Here is a 23515-nt window from a genome sequence, read left to right on the forward strand (position 1 = left end):
TTTGCTGCTTGTTTCATCTGTCTCAAGGAAGGATGGAAATAATGGGAGGGGGAGGGTCTTTGTAAGCTACAAAGGATGTTTTTTGTCTGCAAAGCTGCATTAAAAGTGCTATACCTAACCACCACCACCACCAACTGCCTCCCCCCCAAAACAGGACAAATCAGCGCTTGCATATTCACCTCTCCTGCATTGCTCTGAAGTTGTCTTTCACTCTTGCTGCCATACAAGGGCCTCAAGCACACAGCTATAACTGAGCAGGTTGTGGACAAAGTGCACCCAACCACTCGCGAGGTTTGTACACACGGCCAGGGAGCACCAATTCACGCTAGAGTTTGATGAGCGCAAAGGCAGGCACATGAGAAGTAGCGGTGGTGGGACGCGAGTAGCCCACACTGCTGTGTAGACCCAGTGGCACCGAGGGATGTAAGTATCGCACAGAGATGGCCCAAACAGATGCCACCCTGCAGCACGTGCCTTGTGATCTGAGCACCCTCTCACTCGTGTTAGCTAGAAAGGCTCTTGTACACGAGTGACCTTGTCATTCTTGAAAATGCAAAAGGAAGAAGAGAAGAGAGCAAAGGGACAAGCTCAAAAAGAAAAGTCCCCAGAGGACAAGCCTGCCTTCAGAAAGGAAGAGGTAAATTTTCCCGAGAACTGATCTGATCATGAAGCACACAGGGCAGTGTTCCAGAACCCAGGTCTGATGGTCGCAGAGTGATAACCTCTAAGCCAGAGTTTTCCAAGCCAGGAATCAGGACCCACTGAGCGGTAAAATCGACTTACAATGTCTCAAATGTATTTAACTGTATTGGCCAGCATTTTTAAAAATGAGATAGAAGAGAAAGGATGGGAGAGCCTTGTAGATAGCAAGTGTTCATTTCACATTGTCTTACACATCGTCTTTCTTGTTGTGGGTCACAGTCCAAAAGGCTTGAAAAACTCTGTGCAAAGAAAGCAATCTCTCCTGCTTCCTACCCTTCTCGGTGCAAACTGTTTGCCCTTGGGACGCCCTCCTTTCCTTTTGGTCATGAACTCTATCCGACTGGCTTTGATTAATGCTTGAAATTGCCAAAGGAAAAACACCCCCCCACACATCTCAGTGTAAAGTTTGGTGAAGACGGTGTTTGCTTTTCCAAAGAAAAGGTTGGCAAAATGTTCAGCATTGCATTTCTGAGGCACACACAGGAGCAGGTGCCAGGGTGTTTGACCAGAGGTGAGTAAATGCGGCTGCTGCCTACTGAGTGTCACGGCACCCGGATGGACTCCAAATGCTGCCTCAGAAGGGCTGACCCCTCTGTGCCATCATGCCGATGGTAGCCCCAAACCGTCCTGACACTCAGGGCAATATCTGCTAAGTTCAAAGCAGTCGGACACGGTGCAACTGATTCCATGAGAGGTGGGAGGAGCTGAATGACTGCATCTAACTGCAGAAGTAGTTGGTAGCTCCTGCACACCAGCCCAGACAGACTGCTGCCACATCTGTTTGTCTGGTCAGGCATCTACTGAACAAACTCAACTTTTTAAATGGAAAAATTTCAGGAAGTCGATGACCAGGTTAAATAGTGGGTAGGTTATTGTTTTCGGTGTTTTTCATAAAATTCATATACAATGAGAATACTTAGTTTATGTTACCAATGATCTATTCCCTCTGTTTCTAGCAGACCTTGTGTGGGGTTGGGAGTTTAAGTGTAGAATGTGAGCACTGGTTATCTCAAGCAGGGGAAAAGTGTAAAAGCTAAGGATTGGGAAGCTGAATTTAGATCTATTGAGGCAGCTACAGAAACACTTGAACGAGCTGGTAAACTCTGCTCGTCTGGTGGTAGAGGAATACTGCTTGTGCGTTTATTTGCAAAAAGAATGACCGTCACCCCGGAGCTAGACTCATACAGAACTGTGGCCCGTGAGGTTTTTTCTATAAAGTTAGTGTTTCATGGTGACTCTCTGGAGCTCAGGAAGGAGAGGGGGCTTCAGTCAGCCCGCAGTGACCAGACGTGTGGGAGAGGAGAGGCTGTGGAGAGCCCTCTCTGGATTCTGTAGTGAAAATGTAATTCCAGGTGCGATTTGTTTTCCATGCCCATGGATGGTGCCTGTGAGCTGGGGGTCAGCCAGCTCAATCAGATACTCCAGGGAATGGTTTCAGGCCTGCCCCCTTTCCCAGCCTGCCCTGCGTGCGACACAGTCTAGGGTCCCAAAACTTTGGGTCTCTTTTCTTCTCTAAGGCCAGATAAAGTCCTCAACACATGCTTTAAAAAAAAGAAATCTGTATTCCTGTTTTAACTTTGTGCACATGCACTGTAGGTCCAGAGGCTAGCTTTCCTCCTTTCTAACTAGTTGTGTGGTGGCTTGCTGTAGTCAACTTGAAGTCAGATTTACATGATTCTGCTGTTTTAAACAACCTCTTCCTATCTTTTCCCTTTCTGTTAAGCATACCATGTGCACACACGCACAAAACCAAACTAAAACCTTCCCTCTGAAGGACCTGTGCAGCATCGACAGGCGAGGTCACCCACACGGAAACACAGACTCCTGTGACCCATCTCAGAGAAAACATTGTCGGCTCCGACGCCATGGCATAGCGGGTAAAGACACCACCTGCAGCGCCGGTGCCATATGGGTGCCAGTTCAAGTCCTGCTGCTCCACTTCTGATCCAGCTCCCTGCTATGGCCTGGGGGAGTAGTGAAGGTTGGTCCAAGTCCTTGGGCCCGTGCACCTGCGTGGGAGACCTGGAGGAAGCTCTGGCTCCTGGCTTCGGATCGGCGCAGCTCTGACAGTTGTGGCCAACTGGGGAGTGAACCAGTGGGATGGAAGACCTCTCTCTGCCTCTGCCTCTCTGCTTCCCTGTAGCTCTGCCTTTCAAATAAATAGGTGAATCTATAAAGAGAGAGAGAGAGAGAGAGAGAGAGAGAGAGAAAACACTCCCAGAAGTCACTCTAATGCCTTCAAAACAAACAAAACCCCTGACTTTCTGCACTGCAACTCACTCTGAGGCGATGGCTGTAAATGCTCACAGACCTTGAAACTGAACTTAGCATTCTTTGTCTCCCTCCAATTATGGAAAACCTCTTTTTAGTTCTTCAGTCAGGCTGGCCTCTTACAGAAAAATAAGTTTCCAGCAGAGCTGCCTGTGTGACATTGAACCTGTGTTCACATCATCCAGACCAACACGTCCCAAATCTTCGTGTGTAGACAAACCGCCAGGGAATCTTGGTAAATGTGGAATCTGCTGCTTAAGTGAATTGTGACTTCTCTGCCTAAAGCTATGTTGTCCGTGGACCAAACCTGTAGTAACAAGGAGTTTAGAGGTTATCTGTGTGGCAGACGATGGACCCAGCAAAAAATCTAGGACTTCTGAAACTAACAGAAACACCCTAGACCAAATCTGAAAAACCGTAGCTTGTACCCAGCTCTTGTCACTATCCTGGAACCAAATGATGCAAACAGTACACCGTAAACACTCCTATTTCAGTCCTTTTACACTTGACCTTTTGAGCGACTCACTGACACGAGAGCATGTCACTTGAAGTCCCACACAGACTCGCCCGTGCACAGGTGTTGTCCTACTGGGTAGCACAAATATCCAGTTTTATCCAAATGATCACATTTGACTGGAACCTTCCTTACAAGTTTCCTGAAACTACCTGTGTTGGAAGAATATTTTTATTTTATTTTATTTTATTTTTATTGATTCGAAAGGCAGAGTTACAGAGAAAGAGAGAGAGAGAGAATCTTTCATCCACTGGTTCACTCCCCAAATGGCCACAATGGCTGGAGCTGGGCTGGTCTGAAGCCAAGAACCTGGAGCTTGTTCCAGGTTTCCCACATGGGTGCAGGGGCCCAAGTGCTTGGGCCATCTCCCACTGCTTTCCCAAGTGCATTAACAGGGAGGGGGGTTCAAAGTGGAGCAGCCAGGACTTGAACCAGCGCCCGTATGGGAGGCCAGCACCACAGATGGCGGCTTTACCTGCTACACCACAACACTGGCCCATGTGTAAGAAGCATTTTTTTAAAAGATTTATTTATTTGAAAGGCAGAGTTACAGAGAGGCAGAGGCAGAGAGAGAGAGAGGTCTTCCATCCACTGGTTCACTCCCCAGATGGCTACAACAGAGCTGGGCCAATCTGAAACCAGGAGCCAAGAGTTTCTTCCTGGTATCCCTCACAGGTACAGGGAATCAAGCACTCAGGCCATCTTCCACTGCTTTCCCAAGCCATAGCAGAGAGCTGGATTGAAATTGGAGCAGCCGGGACTTGAACCAGCGCCCGTATGGGATGCTGGCACTGCAGGTGGGGGCTTCACCGGCTACGCCACAGCGCCGGCCTGTGGGGAGCATAGTGACTCTCCCAGTATGCTTGGTCCCCTGTTAACCCTTCAGCACAGATTTTCTTCACAGTGACTCTCTGACCTAGATGACAGAGTGTTTTCTCCCAAGGAACTCAGAGTCCCATGGGTTCCCTTGAATCTGGCACAGAATCCAACCCACTATGTTCCTTAAACTCAAATTTAAAAGCTGCATGGAATTGCTTTATTTATCTATTTCCCAGAAAGAGAAAAACATTTTCAGTCAAATTCAAATCATTGAGAATGTTTCTAAGAGTTTTCCAAAGAGAATATAAGCGTACCATCCACCAAGCTCTGGGCCCATAGAGGCTGAGCTTGAAAACACGGGGATTTTTCTTCTGTTAGGCATGTATTGTTTTACTCTTATTTTTTTGATTTTTTTTAATTGTTTTTATTTATTTATTTTTTTGACAGGCAGAATTAGATAGTGAAAGAGAGAGAGACAGAGAGAAAGGTCCTCCTTCAGTTGGTTCACCCCCAAAGTGGCCGCTACGGCTGTTGTGCTGCGCTGATCCGAAGCCAGGAGCCAGGTGCTTCTCCTGGTCTCCCATGGGGTGCAGGGCCCAAGGACCTGGGCCATCCTCCACTGCCTTCCCGGGCCACAGCAGAGAGCTGGCCTAGAAGAGGGGCAACCAGGACAGAATCCGGTGCCCCGACCGGGACTAGAACCCGGGGTGCCCGCGCCACAGGTGGAGAATTAGCCTAGTGAGCCGGCCAGCATGTATTGTTTTACATATCTATTTTCAGTGCTTTTTTGGCCAGTCAGTCATTTTGGAAGATTGGAAATATTTCTGACTGCAACACAGAGGAAATGAGTTAATGGATGGTGGTGACCACCATCCATGCTGTTTGACTCAGAATTGGTGTCATGAAGTGGTACGCTCTCACTTCTGAACTTGTATCCTCAGATGCTTCTCGATCAGGATACAGACTCCAGCCCGTGGTTTCTGGGGCTATCCCCAACAAAAAGAGGCCAAAATAAGCGCACACCTGCCTCATCCTGCCTGTCCAGCGAATGCTGCCTTTTTGTTGGCCAAAGACAGCCACCGAGGAGCCCTAACCATAGGTCGTACAGAGCTGGAGCTGCCCTCACTCCCTGCATCCCCTCATGACACATCGGGAGGCAAGAGGGAAGTGACAGAATGAACGATGAGGAAGCGTTCATCTAGAACGCTCGATTGTCTTTTCACATACATGGGACCAGCGTTCCAGAGAAGTGAGGGGACCCGTTGGAGTAACACAAGGAGCCTGTTGGAAGCACTCGAACCTGACTTGGGAACAAAGCTTTCAGCATTTCCAAGGGACGTCCTAGATAGGCGTCCCTAAGAGAAAGATGAAGCCTTAATCAGGGCAGCACAGGGGACACTTCATCTTCAGTAATTTAACCGAGTCGTTCCCAAGGAAGACAGTCAGGCAAAGGACTGTTGAAATGTCTATCAGTAAAAAGCAAAATAATGCACTGTGCATTAAAAACGTGCTGTAGGAGTCAGTGTTCGGAGGTGTCTGAATCGCTGGGAGGAGGCGGGTGATCCACTAAGAGAAGAGCTTCCAAGACAGCAGAACCCGAGGCCCTAAGTCCTTACGCCTGCCCTTCCTCTGTGGGCTTCTTCAGAACATTAGTGTTTTGGAACTGTTTGTCTTGAACAATAATGCGCCTCACTTGTTTTCACACTCAGCTTTTAAGAAGGAGTGAGATGTGCTAGGTACAGTACTGCTGGCGCCTTTACTTCACAATGAGCTGTGTACATTCAGTTTGCTTTAACCCAGTCCATCTCAGCGCCCGTGAGGCACTTGTAGCCCAGAACCCCCAAAATACTCACACCAGCATCTGCCCTTCACGTGTTGTCTGCCCGTGTCTCCCAACACAATCACAAAACCACTTCCAGACGACTCTCTTTTCCCAGCAGTGGAAGTCAAGGTAAACCCTGCATTTTCTTCTCATTCCATTCTTACTATAGTAATTGCGAGGACTACACACATGCAGGGTTTAAACCCTGGAATTTGTTCTCTTCTCTAACTGTAGTGATTTAGAAGACTATAAACATGGTTTCTGAGTGCCTGCTAAATACAGAGTTATTATGCATACCATCCTTGGGACCTAATTACTCATTTGATTAAAAAACACACGCTGAGGTTCCCTCACTTTGCTTTTCCAGAATTGGGTTGACTGATCTGGCTTACTTGGGAGGTTTGCTCTTCTTGCTTTCTCTCTTGTGTCCGTCTCAAAAATTTACATCCCAAAAGAAACCTGTCCAAACAACCTGGCCGTTCTTCCATCAAAGCTGCACTAATAATTCCTCTTCCCAGTGGGAATTACAAACAGCTCCTCTTACATGACCTTCCCAGAACGTAATAATTTTTTTTTAAACATTAACACCCTCACTGATCTTGAAAACAAAAACCCCAGTGAGACCCAGGATGAACTTGATTTCTTAAAATTGTGGTCAAGGTCTCTGCTCACAGGCGAAAGGACCAGAGCTCACTCTCTGAGAATTTCCTCTGATCCCAGCTGCTCTACCCATAGTCCTCTGGGTGGTTTGTTTTGCTTCTGAGTTTTCTGGATTCCTAGCAATCTGAGGGAGGTCTTACTTGGTAGAACCAACCAAAATCTAATGCTATTTTTACCATTGTGTTTCTTCCTGATGTGAACTGTTGGTTAGGTCAAGGACGAGAAGATTAAGAAGGACAAAGAGGCCAAAGAAGAAGTTAAGAGCTTCATGGACAGAAAGAAGGGATTTACAGACGTGAAGTCGCAGAATGGCGAGTTCATGACTCATAAACTTAAACATGCCGAGAATACTTTCAGGTAAGAAGGAGTGGCTACTTAACAGTGACTCTGTTCACATCCGGACAAAAAAGCAGTCTCCCTGTGCTGTGTCTCCAGACAGAAACGTGCTAAACAGGCAAAATTCCTGTGTTGTGAGGTTATTGGCCATTGTCTTAGAGATACACAGTCAGCAGGTCTGGCTCACTCGACTCTAACAAGAGACCAGCAGTCATTACTCAGCCAGGGCTTAATCTCCTATTCCCAGTCTTTGCAGGGCAGATCACGCGTGGCACCATGTTTTTGTTCACTGACCTAATATGCTTAGGCGAGACCAGTTTATTAAAAAACACTATGACAGGTTAATGTTGTTGGTTTATTTTGTATGTGATTCGGCCAACCTCATAAGAACCACTTGTCGGTACCATTTTTCAGGAATGCAGTTTCTAAAGGTTGTAAACGAATGTTGCAGAGAGGCAAAATTCTCCCATGCCCAGGCACTTGGGAGATAATCAATTAAACTAAATTAATCAGATCTCTCATGCCCAGGAGCTTGAGAATCCTTAGCGTTACTTTGCAGGGGAAATCTCCAAGAGGAAGGAAGAAGGCATGGGGTGACTGCTCCACTTTACACAGCTTGGGAAGTTCTCTCGCTTAGCCTTGGTTTCCTCCCCCTCACACATACCCACCTGCACCACCTACTTTTAGACACACTAGACCAGTCTACGTCAGTAAATCCTCACTCCTGCATACGACTAAATACTGAGGACTCCCCGCTCATCCTGCAGAGGGAGCTGGGGAGCTGCCATGAACACCAGGCTACATGATTCTGTGTCCCATGCCCACCACACTCCCTCCACCCACTGGTGCCAAATCTCAACCTCTGCTGTGCCAGTGGCTGCTCTAGCAGAGGTATTGGAAAAGAGTCTTCAGGCCCTGAGATGTGGATTTCCATGAGGTTGTTCCTTACCCAAAGCTTGCTGAAACGCCTGTAACTTAGTGTTTTAAATCCCTGTACTACTGTATCGGATTACTGAAAAATGTTCAATGACTATGACCTAATATGAATATTATTTCATTACTTGATGGTTTAAAATATGTTTTGTAGGTGTAAGGCTTTTTTAAGGATACACGTTTTAGTTTTCTAAGAGAAATAATGTTTTAAACTCTGTTCTTATAAAGAAGTTTGGTTTAACAATTAGCAAATTTGCCAAGGTGCTTCAGCCAAAGTTCAGATTAATAATTAGCATGCCTATGTGTAGACCTCCAAAGGACTAGGTAATTCAAAGAGAAACTTATCAAAGAATTGGAAATGTTTGGAGCACCGAAAACATTTAAATGAGATTCTTGCCTTGATTTTTCCGTCTTTGGGCAGAAAAGAAACACAAGGACAAGCTGCCCCCATATTACTCATTGCCATGAGCTGCCAGCATCTGTGTTTTAGTTTCACTCGTGTTGATGTGCACAGAGGCACAGAAGCATGGTTTTGCTTCTCGTACTTACAAAATGAGAAACAAGGAAGGGAGGAGGAGCCTCTATTTCTAGGAATTTAGTACCTGCTGGTTTAACAGCAAACAGGCTTTGTTCTTAATGACCAAAGGTTTGATGTTTGTCGTAAACCTAGCACAGCCGAAGATAGATCTTTGTGGGAGAAATTTCCATGTAAGTGGGACCCTGATGCTAAAGGCAGGTCCACATATATAAGTCAAGGTCATGCAGACAAAACTCTTTCTCCTGCTTTGATCATAGCTTCTTGTGATTGATTTCATTACCGTCTCCTTTGATAATCCCGTCTTCATGTAACCATAATGTTTTCCCTGAAACGACACAAAACTCTCCATTTGAATGATCAAGTGATGGAGATAGATTATACCAAGGATTTCACTGTTGTGCATAGTGACGGATCATAGCTAGCTTTCTGTAGCGATAAATACAAGTCTGTAAGTGACAATGTTAGAATATTTCACTGGGTGGGTAGGATGACTAGTCCCTAATGATGGACGTCTTGATTGTCCAAAACAAAGACACAGCGACACCTAGTGGAATCCAGAGAGGTTTCTGCAGATGTGTTTTGCCACTCCAGCTCTTGGGAACACAGAGGGCAGGATCATTTCTGAAGTCACAAGGACCTGCAGTGGGCTGGGAGAGGTGTCAAAGACCTGTAAGCCTGTAAGATCCTGGGGAAAAAAATAATGTAAGGTTTTAAAACAGCTCAGTTGGAGTTCAAAATACAAGTTCAACTTTAAAGTTTATCAAGAACCAAAAACATTCATTTTAAACTTTTAAACTTCAACCCTTAGTAAGAAATAAGTTTTGCATCATGGCCCAGTATATACCCATATGCTAGTAAATATTTGCAATGAGACAAACATTCAAGACACAGTATTTTTTCCATTGCTCTATGCAATGCACGCTGGCTTTTCTATTATACTTTTCAATGCTGGTTATAATCCACTAATTGATTTTTCATTATACCACTTTAAAAACATTGTCCTAGAACATAGTATATTCAGAACTACCCCAATGCTTAATATTATGAGATATACCCTATAAGATCAAGATTGTTTAATGTATATCTTGAACCTGTTCATTGTTTTATTCATTCTCTGCTCCATAAGCAGAAACCCTGTGACATTGTCTGCATGGAGTAAAAGATGCAGATTCATCCGTTCTAAGACAAATGTGTCGGGAACTGGCTCCCTTTTTTCAGCTCTAGTTAAGAAAGCCTCACTACTTGTTAATAAGTATTTAAATGGCAACAAGCTATATGTTTGTCTCTTAGTTTAAGACTAACTACACCAAGGCCCTTTGAACACACCACTAAATTCTTGTGAATAAAGCCCCAGGCTGATCTAACGACTGTGAATTCTGCTTTAGTGGAAATACCATGTTCTGCTGAAGTTCTACTTCTATTCTTATTAGTGTCAAAATCATCAATGTTCTAAAGGAACGTGGGGTCCGTAGGTGCTAATGCTGTCTCACCATCTTCTTATATGATTTCTGCAAATCATTAAGAACACCAGTTCTGAAATAAAATGTGAACACAAGAACTTGGGATAGCAGTCTGTCTTCAGTTAACAGGTTCCGGATTCTGCAATGAAATCCCTGTGCTCCCCCCAACTTTTTAAGATTTATTTTATTTATTTGAAAGAGTTACAGAGAGAGCCAGAGCCAGAGAGATAGAGGGAAAGGGGTGGGGGGAGGTCTTCCGTCCACTAGTTCACTCCCAGATGGCTGCAACGGCCAGAGCTTAGATGATCTGAAGCCAGGAGCCAAGAGCTTCCAGGTCTCCCATGCAGGTACAAGGACCCAAGGACTTGGGCCATCTTCTACTGCTTTCCCAGGACACAGCAGAGAGCTGGATCGGAAGTGGAGCAGCTGGATCTCAAACCAGGGCCCATATGGGATGCCGGCACTGCAGGCGGCAGCTTTACCTGCTATACCACAGTGCCACCCCCCCCCCCGCCCTGTGTTCCCTTTTAATCACAAAAGAAAAATTCAGCGTCAATTTCAACTTTGGTTCCTACTTACAAGATTACTCATTTTCTTCCTGCTCTCTATCTGGGCTATCTGCTTCCTCTCAGGCAGGGAGAGTAGCTAGACCCAGACTTAGACATTCTTAGGAAGCATCCCTCATGAATTCTCCACCCTCCACGTTTGAGGGGATAGGGTGGGAGGCAGGTTAACATGTTCTGTTCCAATTGATTCATCATTTTATAACAAATCATATGTAACTCCGATATAATTACAGTTGTAGTGGAAAAGTATAGTTGCTGGGGAAGCATTAGGATCCGTTCAGGGCTCATTCACTTCCTAGCTATCAAATTTTGGGTAAATTATTTTTTCACCTTCTTTCTTTCCCCTTATTTGGTGATGACAAACCTAACCTGAAAAGCTCCCAGCTATTGTGACCATTAAAAGAGATGAAGAAGGGGCCGGCGCTGTGGTGGAGCGGGTAAAGCCACTGCCTGCAGTGCCAGCATCCTATACGGGTGCCGGTTCGAGTCCCAGCTGCTCCACTTTTGATATAGCTCTCTGCTATGGCCTGGGAAAGCAGTAGAAGATGGCTCAAGTCTTTGGGCCCCTGTGTGGGAGACCCGGAGGAAGCTGCTGGCTCCTGGTTTTGAATCAGCACAGCTCTGGCTGTTTCGGCCAATTGGGGAGTGAACCAGTGGATGGAAGACCTCTCTCTCTCTCTCTCTCTCTCTCTCTCTCTCTCTGTAATTCTGACTTTCAAATAAATAAATAAATCTTTTAAAAAGAGAGATGAAGAATGTGAAGAGGATTTGTAAAGCATAAAGTAGCAACCCCAAGCATATCATAGCAGAACTAATTAGGTCATATGAAGTCCTCATAGGAACATGAGTATTGCAGTCATGTTGAGGTCCATGAGGGCAAAATGCCCAATGTGAAAGCCTGGGTCAATGAATGCCTCCTCATCAGGCACTTCCCTGGAGCAGCCCTGTAAGAAACAGACAAATGTTCTGTGCTCAACTCAAGGGGCGATGGCTGATCTCCTCTTCGGGAAATCTGTGGTCAGGGTCAAGGTCAAGGCAAAGTTGTCGATGGATGGATTTATTTCAGCCCCTGTCCCCAGCGCCTGAGCCTCTCTGTCTTCCTCCTGATCCAGGATTCCAGGTAGACCTAAGTGATCTGGTAACTTAATGGACGAGAATAATGAGGCCACTCCTTACAGTGCATACGAAGTAACGTTTTAGGCTGCATGCCTCTCTTTCTAATAACAGCCAACCTTTATGAATGATATGTAAGCTAATGTTTATTTAATATTTACTCCCATGAGACCCAAAGAATAGTTCACCAAGGTGAATAGAACGACGAGTGTTTGCCCCATCTTTCTCCATGTTATAGCATTTAGCGTGTATTTGTTTTTAACCGTGGCAATTAAAAACCCACCGTGTAACATACAAATTACCATCTTAACCACATTTCAATGCACGCTTCAGTAGTGTAAAGTACATTCACAATGCTGCACACAGATCTCTAAAACACTTCCATCTTACATATACCTGCATACTCACGCCACAGCTCCCTATGTTTCATTCCGCCCAGCCCCTCCTAGCCACCACTCTGCGTTCTATGAATTCCCCTACTGTCTATTCCTCATGGACGTGGCATTGACCTGAACTGCCTCTTTACGCCTGTCTGCGTGCGGTTTCTTTTCTCTTGAAGGCTGGCTACTCTCCCCGTGCCTGGCTGTACCACATGCCCTTTGTCCGTGGACCCTCGGGCTGCTTCCAACCGTTAGCTGTTGTGAATAACGGGTGTGCAAATGTCTCCCGAGAGCATGCCTTATTTTAACGCCCAGGAGCCTCCAACCCGTTTTCCATATGGCTACACCATTTCGCAAACCCAGCCACGTGCCCATTTGCTTTGGTTTACAACCGAGAACACCAAGAGCAGGTGGCCCCTGTTAAGATCTTGGGACTGGCCACCTCCCCCTCCACCCGGGGTGTGGTTCCAGTGGCAAGGGCCAGGCAGAGGGCCTGGGGCTAGAGGCGCCAAGCCTGCACACTGGACATCCGCATTCCTCCAGGGGAGAGAGCCAGGCAGAAGCGTGTCAACCCCCTTTCCATTTCCCTGCAGCCCGGGCCGCTCCGGAGCGAGACCCAGCGGGGACGCTCAGGAGGCCGAAGCCGGCAAGCGGCTGGAGGAGCTGCGCCGCCGCCGCGGGGAGACCGAGAGCGAGGAGTTCGAGAAGCTCAAACAGAAGCAGCAGGAGGCGGCCCTGGAGCTGGAGGAGCTGAAGAAGAAGAGGGAGGAGCGAAGGAAAGTCCTGGAGGAGGAAGAGCAGCGCAAGAAGCAGGAGGAGGCAGACCGGAAAGTGCGAGAGGAGGTAAGGAGCGCGCGGCCCTGCGCACCCTCCTGGCCTCTGCGCCAGAGCGCACCCCTGCGCACCCTCCTGGCCCAGAGCGCGCAGCCCTGCGCCAGAGCGCACCCCTGCGCACCCTCCTGGCCCAGAGCGCGCAGCCCTGCGCCAGAGCGCGCCCCTGCGCACCCTCCTGGCCCAGGAGTCATTCTCTCCCAAGCCGTGGAGCATAGACTCTAGACTCTCTTTGAAGAATGATAAGCTTACTGTGCAGTAGGCACGGTGCTAAAGGCTGCAGACCTGCTACAGTCTCCGGTTTTCCCCAGAACTCTCTGAGGAGGGCTGTCATCCCCGGTTTTAACGGATGAAGCCAGCGCATGGAGTGGTTTCTTTGGTTTTTTCTTTTGTAATTTTCCCAAGCGCCCAGTTGTCTTAACCCTACAGTGCCACTCAATGGAGAAATTTAGGGAGCCGAAAGGATGAAAGTTTGGCAAATTGGTATATGAGAGATTTTTTCTAATATTGGAAGAGGTTTTTTTTTTTTTTCAGATTTATTCACTTATTTGAAAGGCAGAATTACAGAGAAGCAGAAAGAGAGAGAGGGAAAGGTCTTCCATCTGATGGTTCACTCCACAAATGGCCGCAAATGGCTGGAGCTGGCCTGATCCAAAGCCAGGGGTCAGGAGCTTCTTCCAGGTCTCCCACGTGGGTGCAGGGGCCCAAGGACTTGGGCCATCTTCTACTGCTTTTCCAGGCCACAGCAGAGAGCTGGATCAGAAGTGGAGCAGCTGGGACTTGAACTGGTGCCCATATGGGATGCCAGCACTGCGGCGGCCTCACCTGCTATGCCACAGTGCTGGAAGTGAGAAGGAGTTTAATAGAGATTTTCCAAATCATTTTTGTGGGTTCTAGAATGTATTAACTTGTGTTAAAATGTGGACAGGACAGAATCTGCTTGTTCCCTACTGCATACCCAGGAACCAGTGCAGTGCCCCCCACCCGGGTGCAGCAGGGACCCTATCATTATGAGCGGATGAATTTGTTCCCTCTTTTTAAGACCAAACCAAATCTACAGATAAAGTTACAAGGAGGAACATGTTGGCGCAGCATTGGAAAAAAGGCTAACCAATTCTAACTTCCACTGCTGCAATTTACAAAGTGCATTCTTCCCTTTCATCCTGAAGTACATTCTCATTTTGTGGACAGAGAAACCAACAGGCATCAAACACTTCATGTGAGTCACTTGAAGATTCTTGACTAATACGTGATTCCATCTTTGGACCCAGCTTTTCCAGCTCTCACCTGGATCTTTTGCGATAATGATCTCACATCATTCAGAATGTGCAAAAGGACTTTCGATAGCTTTCAGATATGGATTCTTTACCAAAATTCCCTGAACGGGTGGAAAATTTGGATAAATTATTCCAAGGTCTCTTCCAACTCCAACTTTCAATGATCCAAAGACCTTGGGATGGAAAGTGGTTGGGATGATAGGGTTTTAGAATCAAGCGTACCCTTGTATCCCAGCTCGGCCACGGAGAAGCTGGGACCTTGGACTTGTCAGACTCCTCCAAGTCTTCGTTCCTTCCTGCGGTCGTGCCTGCTTTGCAGGATCATTCTGATGATTAGGCAGACTGGCATAGTCACGATGCTCGGCACATGATAGCTCTTCAAGGAGCAGTAGTGGTAGGGGCTGTGATGATTATCTAGAAGAGGAGAGTACCGGGTAAAGCAGAACTGGATCGGACCCTGGAGGTTATTTGGTCCAAGCTCCTACCAGGCACGGGCTCTTTCTGCAGTGTCTTCTGACGGCCGGACCCCGAGTCACTGCTGGAGATGACTGTCCGATGACAGTGATCTCGGAGTGGGAAAGCTACAAAGATGGCATAGATCTTTCTGAAAATCATTCTTAGAGGATGTACAACTTGCTCGGAGCTCTGAACTTCTTGCCTAACTGAGAAGACAGTGTAGAATATTCTAGACTAGAAATAAAGGCATAGAGAAGGTGGTGAGAGAGATTGTAAACATCAGTGATTGCACCACTATGGCACGCTGGCCACATTATTTCAGATTTGTCAAATCACCTGAAAGAATCTATTTCGTTGAGGTGTGAGGCAACCATAAAATCATTTCTTGTATGATTTGGCAAATATGGCACCATAGATGTACATACATTTTCATGTGTGCCATCTCATCAGTCTTCGTGTGTGTCATAGGAAGTAGGTAAAAGAGATATTCATATTCATTTTACACATTCAGAAATGGAAGGTTAGGGTTAAAGGATTCATAGGATGGGGATGAAAACGCATCATTTTTATGGACTCACCATACTAAGCACTAGTCTAATCATTTTACTGTGCTTGCTCTCACAGAGCTCGTGAAAACCCTAGGAAGTGGGTGCTATTATTATGTTTATAGCTGGCAAAACTGAAGCAGAGACCCCGCTGGTAAACAGCATGTTCAGGGTCACACGGAGGGAGAGCAGCAGCCGCAGCAGAATGCAAGTCCACTGAGCACCCTTGGGGACAGGGGTGGTTTCCACCCTCGAGTCTGAGATGTTGCTTCTCCAACCAGGGCCCTTTCTCTGCAGCCTCCAGCCTGACCATGATGTCCTCATATTTGCTCTTTCTCTCCTAGGAGGAGAAAAGAAGGCTAAAGGAAGAGATTGAAAGGCGACGGGCAGAAGCCGCTGAGAAGCGGCAGAAGATGCCAGAAGACGGCCTGTCAGATGACAAGAAGCCATTCAAGTGCTTCACTCCTAAGGGTTCATCTCTCAAGGTATTGTCTTGCCAAAAAACCTTCTTATAACACCACTCATATCACACAACAAGCAAAGCTTGGCTTAACCGCACATATATAAAATGCCGAAGCTTGGTTTAACCCCTTAATTAGTTGTTGATTATTCAAGACCTTTGTCTCGTTGATTTTGCTTTCCTTCTGTGTCACCCTTTTGGGGCTGCTCTAACAAAATACCCAAGAGAGAACAACTGAAATGTGTTCCTTTCAATTCTGGAGGCTGAGAGAACTCAGGTCGAGGCACCGGCAGATTCAGTATCGAGGCAGAGCCTGTTAGCCATGGGTGGCGCTGCACTGTGTCCTTACGTGGTGGAAGGAGAAGGAAAGGAGGCACACGAGCTCCCTCGGGCCTCTTTTGTCAGCCATGAGTCCCATTCATGAGGGCTCTGTGCTCATGATCTGGTCGCCTGCCGAAGGTCCTACCTCCTAATACAAACGTGCTCATGAAATCAGGCTACGTTAGCGACTCTAAGTATAAAAGGAGGAGTTAGAAGTCAGAGAGCCTCTGATTTTAGAGTAGAGAAGATGGCCAAGGTTAGAAGGCGATCCCTGGATCAGAAAGATGCTGACAGTGTTACAGAGGATAAGTCTCCGCCCTGCCATCCTGCTGACTTGTTCTCTATCCTGTTCTCCATTCCACCACTCTACCTGCCGCACGTCTTGCAACGTGCATTTCTGTGCTAGAAATGTCCCTTTCCCTCTAACTCATGTGCTCCTACCCTTAGCTGCATACACTGATTTTTGACACTGCAAACTACAAATCTCAGCCCAAATTCAGAACTCCTGAAAAGCCTTCTTCAACTCCGCCAGAGTTCCTTCTCTTATAGATGTAACATTTACTTTTAATCTGTATTATGTATCTGCCATTGAGTCTTAAATATGGATGTGTGTTATTATTCTTCCCTAGCAAATCATGTGCTCCTTTATTTATTTATTTATTTATTTGAAAGTCAGAGTTACAGAGAGAGAGACAGACAGACAGAAATCTTCTGTCTGTTGGTTTACTTCCCAGATGGCTATAACAACTAGGGCTGAGCCAGGCCAAAGCCAGCAGCCAGGAGCTTCATCTGGGTCTCCCACATGGATGGCAGGAGCCCAAGTGCTTGGGCCACCCTGCACTGCTTTCCTAGGCCATTAGCAAAGAACTGGATTAGAAGTGGAGCAGCGGGCAGGCGCCACGGCTCACTAGGCTAATCCTCCACCTAGCGGTGCCAGCACACTGGGTTCTAGTCCCGGTCGGGGCGCCGGATTCTGTCCCGGTTGCCCCTCTTCCAGGCCAGCTCTCTGCTGTGGCCAGGGAGTACAGTGGAGGATGGCCCAGGTCCTTGGGCCCTGCACCCCATGGGAGACCAGGAGAAGCACCTGGCTCCTGCCACCGGATCAGTGTGGTGCGCCGGCTGCAGCGCGCCAGCCGCGGTGGCCATTGGAGGGTGAACCAACAGCAAAAGAAGACCTTTCTCTCTATCTCTCTCTCTCACTGTCCACTCTGCTTGTCAAAAAAAATAAAAATGAAAAAAAATAATAAATTAAAAAAAAGAAGTGGAGCAGCCAGGATGCAGACCAGCACCCATATTGGTGTCACAGGTGCCAGCTTTTCTCACTGTGCCACATGCTGGTGCTTAAATGATGTGCTCTTTAAGAATGGGCCCTTAACTGTCTTAGTCTGCTCAGGCTGCCGTAACAAAGCTCCCTGGACTGGTCTGCACAGTGCTGGAGTCTGAAACCTTTGAGATGACGGTACTGGCCAATTCAGCTTCTGCTAAGAGCGCATGGATGATCACCTTCTCAACTGTATCCTCCCGGGGTAGAAAGAGTGAGCACACAGTATCTAGTGTCTCTTCTTGTAAGGGTTTTAATCCTGTTTGATGAGGGCCCCACTCCGATGACTTCATTTCTCCTTAGTGACTTTCTCAGAGCCTCACCTCCAGATATAGCCATAAGGCCAGGGGTAGGGGTGGGGTGGGAGGGGAAGGTTTCAAAATGTAAATTTTAGAGTGAGGGACACAACTCAGTCCATAGCACCATCTTATTTACCGCTGGGAAGATAACTTTAAATGGAAGATACTCAAAATACAATTTGTTGGTTGATAGTTTGACTGACAAGCTGTTTGGCTTAGATGAGTGGATGGGTCCATGGATACATGGATGGATGGATGGATAGAGGCAAGGATGGGAAATATTAAAAGTGCCAGTCCATTGCATGGTTCTAAACTATTTCACCTCATTCACCTGGAAACTTTTTGTACAGAAAAGCATTTCTAAGTTTATAATTAAAATCAGCAAAAAAATGTTTATTTTATGGATCCATAATATCTCATAAATGCTAGGCTCCCCATACAGCCCTTTTCTGTATAAATTTTTTTAGTAAAGGTTTGCATTTATCTTTGTAAGAAATCATTAAAAAGAATGAAGTGACCTTACCAACATCTATGAAGTGTTGATTCAGCTGATATTAGGAATAGAGCATGTTTTTCAAAATCTTTGTGGTGTTTATTAATTTTTTGTAAGTTCCAGTTCTGTCCTACATTGTAAGAGATACTAGGGGTATCATGAACTAAATGTTTGTGTACCTCGTTAAGGACTACTGAACTGTCAGGTTAGCATGTATCCATCACAGCTCCTCTGGATTTATTTCTTTATTTCCCACTTGGGCTAAGAGGAAGGAGCTTAATGGGGAAGCCTCCATCCCTTATGAGGAGCTTTGCCCACCCTCATTCTCTTCCCCATTCCCATCTTTTGCAGGAGAAAGTCAAGTTCAACACTGTGCTCACCACCTACCGAGTTAGGAAATCAGGCTAAGCAATAGTGAATAGTTCACAACTCTTAGTTAGGTGTCTTGTTTGATCCTGTTATATAGCAAATATATAGTTAAGTCATTCTGGGAATTTTTTTTGTTAATCAAATAGCATAGTATGTCTGCACTCATACGAGTATGTCCTAAAAGGTTAATAACATGTATTATGGAGAAGAAATTATTATAGTCTTGTATTTTTAAATATTGTGCCACTGACTTATATTAATTCAGGGTGATTTTCATTTTCATTTCAATATGGTTATAATTGGCCTCTAGAAAATACTTCTCTACATCTTCTATATCCTCTGCCAATCCTAACTGCAGCCCTCAAATCTGACTATCAAATAACGTATCCAGAGTTCTTGCATAGCAGAGTTACTGCGTGTAGTATCTAATGCCCTTAAATACTCTGGCTTTTGTATTCACCTTGTTCAGGAATGCTACTGGCATGGGCTGAGAAACAAGTGTGTACAAGCTAAAACCATTAACTGGATTTATTGCATTTTTCAATTCCTAGATAGAAGAGCGAGCAGAGTTTTTGAACAAGTCTGTGCAGAAAAGGTAAATGTGGTTGATTGTTCATTTACGAAAAGTTAGCTCTTATATGTATGGAATGATTCTCATATTTTTACACATATGTGGTTTTTCTTTTTTTTTTTTTTTAGCAGTGGTGTCAAATCAACTCATCAAGCAGCAGTCGTGTCTAAGATTGACAGCAGACTGGAGCAGTACACCAGTGCAATCGAGGTGAGAATTGGTTTCAGAATGATGGCCTTGTTGAGCAGAAGGTCATAGGAACACTTAGAACAAGAATCAACTCCAGTAGCCGCAGTAGTGGTCGAATATTAATGATGCTGTGTGGGATTTGAGCACAGTGGGTTAATTCACTGTTTGAGTCACCCACATCCAATACTGGAGTGGCCAGGATAGAGTCCCACCTCCACGTCTGGTCTAGCTTCCTTCTGAAGTGCCTGGGAGGCAGCAGATGATGGCTCAAGAATTGGAGGGTCCTGCTTCCTACATGGAAACCTGGATAGAGTTCCTGACTCCTGGCTTCGGCCTGGCCCAGCCCCAGCTGTTGCAAGCGACTGGGGAGTGAAAAAGAGGAAGAAATCTCTCTTGATAGATAGATAGATAGATAGATAGATAGATAGATATCTTGCTCTGCCTTTCAAATGAATACCATTTGGAATAAAGGAATATTAATGATGCCTTATTTTACTTTGAACTAGTTTTTGAGAAGTATAGAAATAAAAGGTAAACTATGGAACAGTTTTCAGTAAAATCGACCTGAATATTCTTTAATAAAGAGCTTTATTGTTTTAATAAATGAGTTCCTTGTTATGTAACTATGTTATGTATATGTTTACAGTATATCTTCAATAGCCTTAATTCCTTATGCACTGTGTTCCTAAATGTGATTAACCTCTTACAATCTTACATAGTCCTCTTTTGTTTATAAAAATTTTGATTATCAAAGAAAATTAGTAGTATAAAGTAATGTAAAGACAATAGGCAACTTTAAGCATTAGTTTCAAATAGACTGTTTCCTATTTGACTGTTTTATGCTTCTGGCTACTCTAACTTTTTTACAACTCAATTGGCCTGTGTGTTTTACTCTGGAAATAATGCATACTTCCAAGTACCAAAGCACTAAGAGGTAGGTGTCATTCATCATATAGGAACCTGCCGTGTAGACCTTAGCCAGTGGTTTTGGCCTCGTGCTGTCTTGGAACACCTGCTGTGATACAATTGATCCATTTCATTTAATTTTATCCTCTCCTTTGTCCTCTAGAGTAGAGATATTTGAAAAGTAGTTCACACAGATGATAAGGGAAACAAGGAGAAAGATCTGATGAATATCAGGTGACTAATCAATTCCTAACACTCAAGATGTGATGAAAGTCCACTAAAATGTAGGGCAAATTACAGATAGTTCTGAGTCAGCTTTTTATCACGACAGTGAAATACCCAAGAAAATTAACTTTATAAAACTGAAAGGTTCATTTCAGCTTATGTTTTTGGAGCAAGAGGTGCAAGATTGGTTTATTCTTGGATGAGGGCAGCAATGATGAAGTGTGAAGTTAGGGTCATGCAGTCAGCCATGAAGGAGGGAGGGGGGAACATGCATGTCTGTATATGTCTCTGGTCTCTTACAAAATGACCAAGATTTAAACCCAGGGGCTCTGCCCTAACAGCCCATCCCAATCCAACCACCTCCTGCAGGCCCCACCTCCAAACACTAACTCGTACTGCCATTAACGTATGACTTCTGCGTATGAAGCCCAGCATGAGTCTAGGAGCAAAATTGTGTTCACACCACAGCAGTTGTTTTCTGTGGTCGAATTGGTCATGGCACCAAGAGGTCTAACAAAGCTAAGACTGGGGCTTCAGACTGCATAGTCCAGTGGGATTGTTTTTTATGCGTGGTCACTGATGGTGACACTTGTCCTAGTTGATCATTTTGACCATAGCCCCCAGGCTACCAAGCAGGACCAGGAGAGAAACTTGTGCCATTCGGGGCATGTCTTAATGCTGCTGGAAAAGTATCTCAAACACACACCTTTCTTTCCTATATCTTCCTTCCAGAATATTCTCTATGGAGTGGCATCTCAGTTTTTATCTTTGAACACTTCCCTGCCTCTGAACTTCACACACTTCCGAGTCTTCTGAGTAGCTTTCTTTGCATCCCCAAAAATAAGTAGGATTCTCCTACTGAGTGCTCTCTTGCACTCCCTCACTTATTACACGACGATGTGAAATAAATATTTGTGTAGCTTGTTACTACCTTTCTGTCCTATTGATACATAGCACTCTACAGCCTACAGAGCAGGTTGCCTTGTTTTAAGGAAAACTGTGTACTCAGGTCCTAGCAGAGTGCCCCGCACACAGTAGGCATTTGAGAACTATCTGTTGAAGAAACAAGGTAGACTATCACCTTAGCAATCAGTGGTTCCCCCTAACAAAGCACATGTCGTTTTGTTAGATCCTGTGACCGGCTGTTAGGATTTATGTTGAGTAACACATACCATCAGAATGCAGAGCAGAAATGACCATTCACTTTTGGTGAAGGAATTTACACAATGAATTTCTAAAAATGCTGATGTTGAGGGAGGAAGTTCACGTAATCTTACAGGAACAAACTTTGCATCCTCAACATAATCATTTCAGGGAACGAAAGCTGCAAAATCTACAAAACCAGCCGCCTCGGACCTGCCTGTCCCTGCTGAAGGTGTGCGCAACATCAAGAGCATGTGGGAGAAAGGGAACGTGTTTTCCGCCCCCACTGCGTCAGGCACCCCGAACAAGGTGCGTGCACGACTTTTGTCTTTTAAGTGCAGAGGAGTGGATCTGCTTTTCCCTTCTGTTTTAGGGAAGTTAATAACACAAGCAGACCGGGGGCCAGTGCTGTGGCATAGCAGGTAAAGCTGTGACCTGCAGCACCAGCATCCCATATGGGCACCGGTTCCAGTCCCAGCTGCTGCACTTCCGATCCAGCCCCCTGCTATGGCCTAGGAAAAGCAGCAGAGAATGGCCTAAGTACTTGGGCCCCTGAACCGGTGTGGGAGACCCAGAGGAAGCTCCGGGCTCCTGGCTTTAGATTGGCCCACCTCCTGCCATTGTGGCCACCTGGGGAATAAACCAGGAGGTGGAAGATTCTCTCTCTCTCTGTCTTACCCCTTCCCTGCCCCGTAACTCTACCTTTCAAATAAACAATAAATCTTAAAATGATAATAATCATAAAAGCAGTGAAGCAGGTGCAATCCATACTTTGTGTGGCAGTGACCACAGAAGTGAGCTGAGAGAGAGCTGTTCACGAGGCTACCCTGTGTGCTAGGCTCTGGCCATGCAGCTCTAAATGAAATACCTGAGATTGGTCCTCTGCTCTTGGGTTCAGGGTAGAGAAGGTACGGGGTGGGGGGGCGGGGATCAGACAGTGTGTTCTTTAAACATCAATGGAAGCCCCGAAGTCGTGCTTACTGGTATTTTGAGGTTGCTTTGGTGGTGTCTTCCCAGCTAAGGTTTACTTGGGTGACTGACTCTTTGTAGGAAACCGCCGGCCTGAAGGTAGGAGTTTCCAGCCGCATCAATGAATGGCTAACCAAAACCCCGGATGGCAGCAAGTCACCTGCCCCCAAGCCTTCTGTAAGTAACTCGCGAGTTTTCTGAACTTGTTTGACCTCTCAGTTTGCAGCAGCGGAAGGGAACAAGCAGTTGGTCTGTTTCGCTAGAATGCATCGTGTCCCTGTTCTTCTCAGTCCCTGCTGATTAACCAGCAAGGAGGTGTGGAGTACAGACGTCCTGCGCAGTCACACCGCGTTACCCGCAGGCTCACCTGGGACCAAATACTCACCTCTCCACTCCACGTGGGGAAGTTAGCACGTTGAGGCTGTTCAAATTTAGACATGTTGCTGGCCTATTTGGTTAGCTTCTACTCTATAAATTATGGGCAGGAATTTGACAATAAAATGTCAAGATATTTTGGCTACATCTCTGGCAAGAGCACTCCTATACTTTTTCCCAAATGAATATACACATTGGCTTTTTCAAAACCTGTGTTTTCTAATCTGCCTAATTTCTAATACTTGGCACAAAAATATGGCTATTGGGTAGTTGTTGAAATAATTGTACAATTTTGTTATCAACACTTTCAAAGGAAAGTCATTTAAAAAAAACACGCAGTGAAACTGGAAACTAGACAAGCTGGTTGTGAATGTTGTTTTTGAAAATCTACCTTTTTTTAACTTCTTAAGCCTAGCTGTCTTGCTATAAAAATACTCTTTCAACTTTTTCATTGCTATTTGAGGGTGCTTCAAAAAGTTCATAGGAAGTGAAATGCAAACTTTTAGTGTAAAACTCATTGAAATCCATGTGCAGTTTTTTTCATCATGCATTTTCTATGAACTTTAGAAAATATTTCTATGATAATCACCTTGCATTTTTTGTTATAGCAAAAACGATGAAACTTCCCATTGTGTATTGCTGAGTTTTCTT

General features: G+C 45.5%; 1 protein-coding gene across 26 annotated transcripts in view; it reads left to right on the forward strand.

The window, feature by feature from the left end:
• Nucleotides 1–23515, forward strand: part of CALD1 (caldesmon 1) — a 192202-nt gene that overhangs the window by 159430 nt on the left and 9257 nt on the right. For 8 of the 26 annotated variants that reach the window (XR_016230700.1, XM_051847965.3, XM_070069789.2 and 5 more), the window contains 7 exons: nt 7000–7145; nt 12708–12957; nt 15568–15708; nt 19038–19081; nt 19186–19267; nt 21692–21829; nt 22571–22666. Coding sequence is in view for 19 of the 26 variants with exons in the window: in XM_051847965.3 (XP_051703925.3) it covers nt 7000–7145; nt 12708–12957; nt 15568–15708; nt 19038–19081; nt 19186–19267; nt 21692–21829; nt 22571–22666 (897 nt within the window). In the remaining 7 variants the exon portion in view is untranslated. 26 annotated transcript variants of the gene reach the window in all.

Source organism: Oryctolagus cuniculus, chromosome 3 (assembly GCF_051225735.1).
Source record: "Oryctolagus cuniculus isolate XC-2025 breed Fujian yellow rabbit chromosome 3, ASM5122573v1, whole genome shotgun sequence".
Lineage (NCBI taxonomy): Eukaryota > Metazoa > Chordata > Mammalia > Lagomorpha > Leporidae > Oryctolagus > Oryctolagus cuniculus.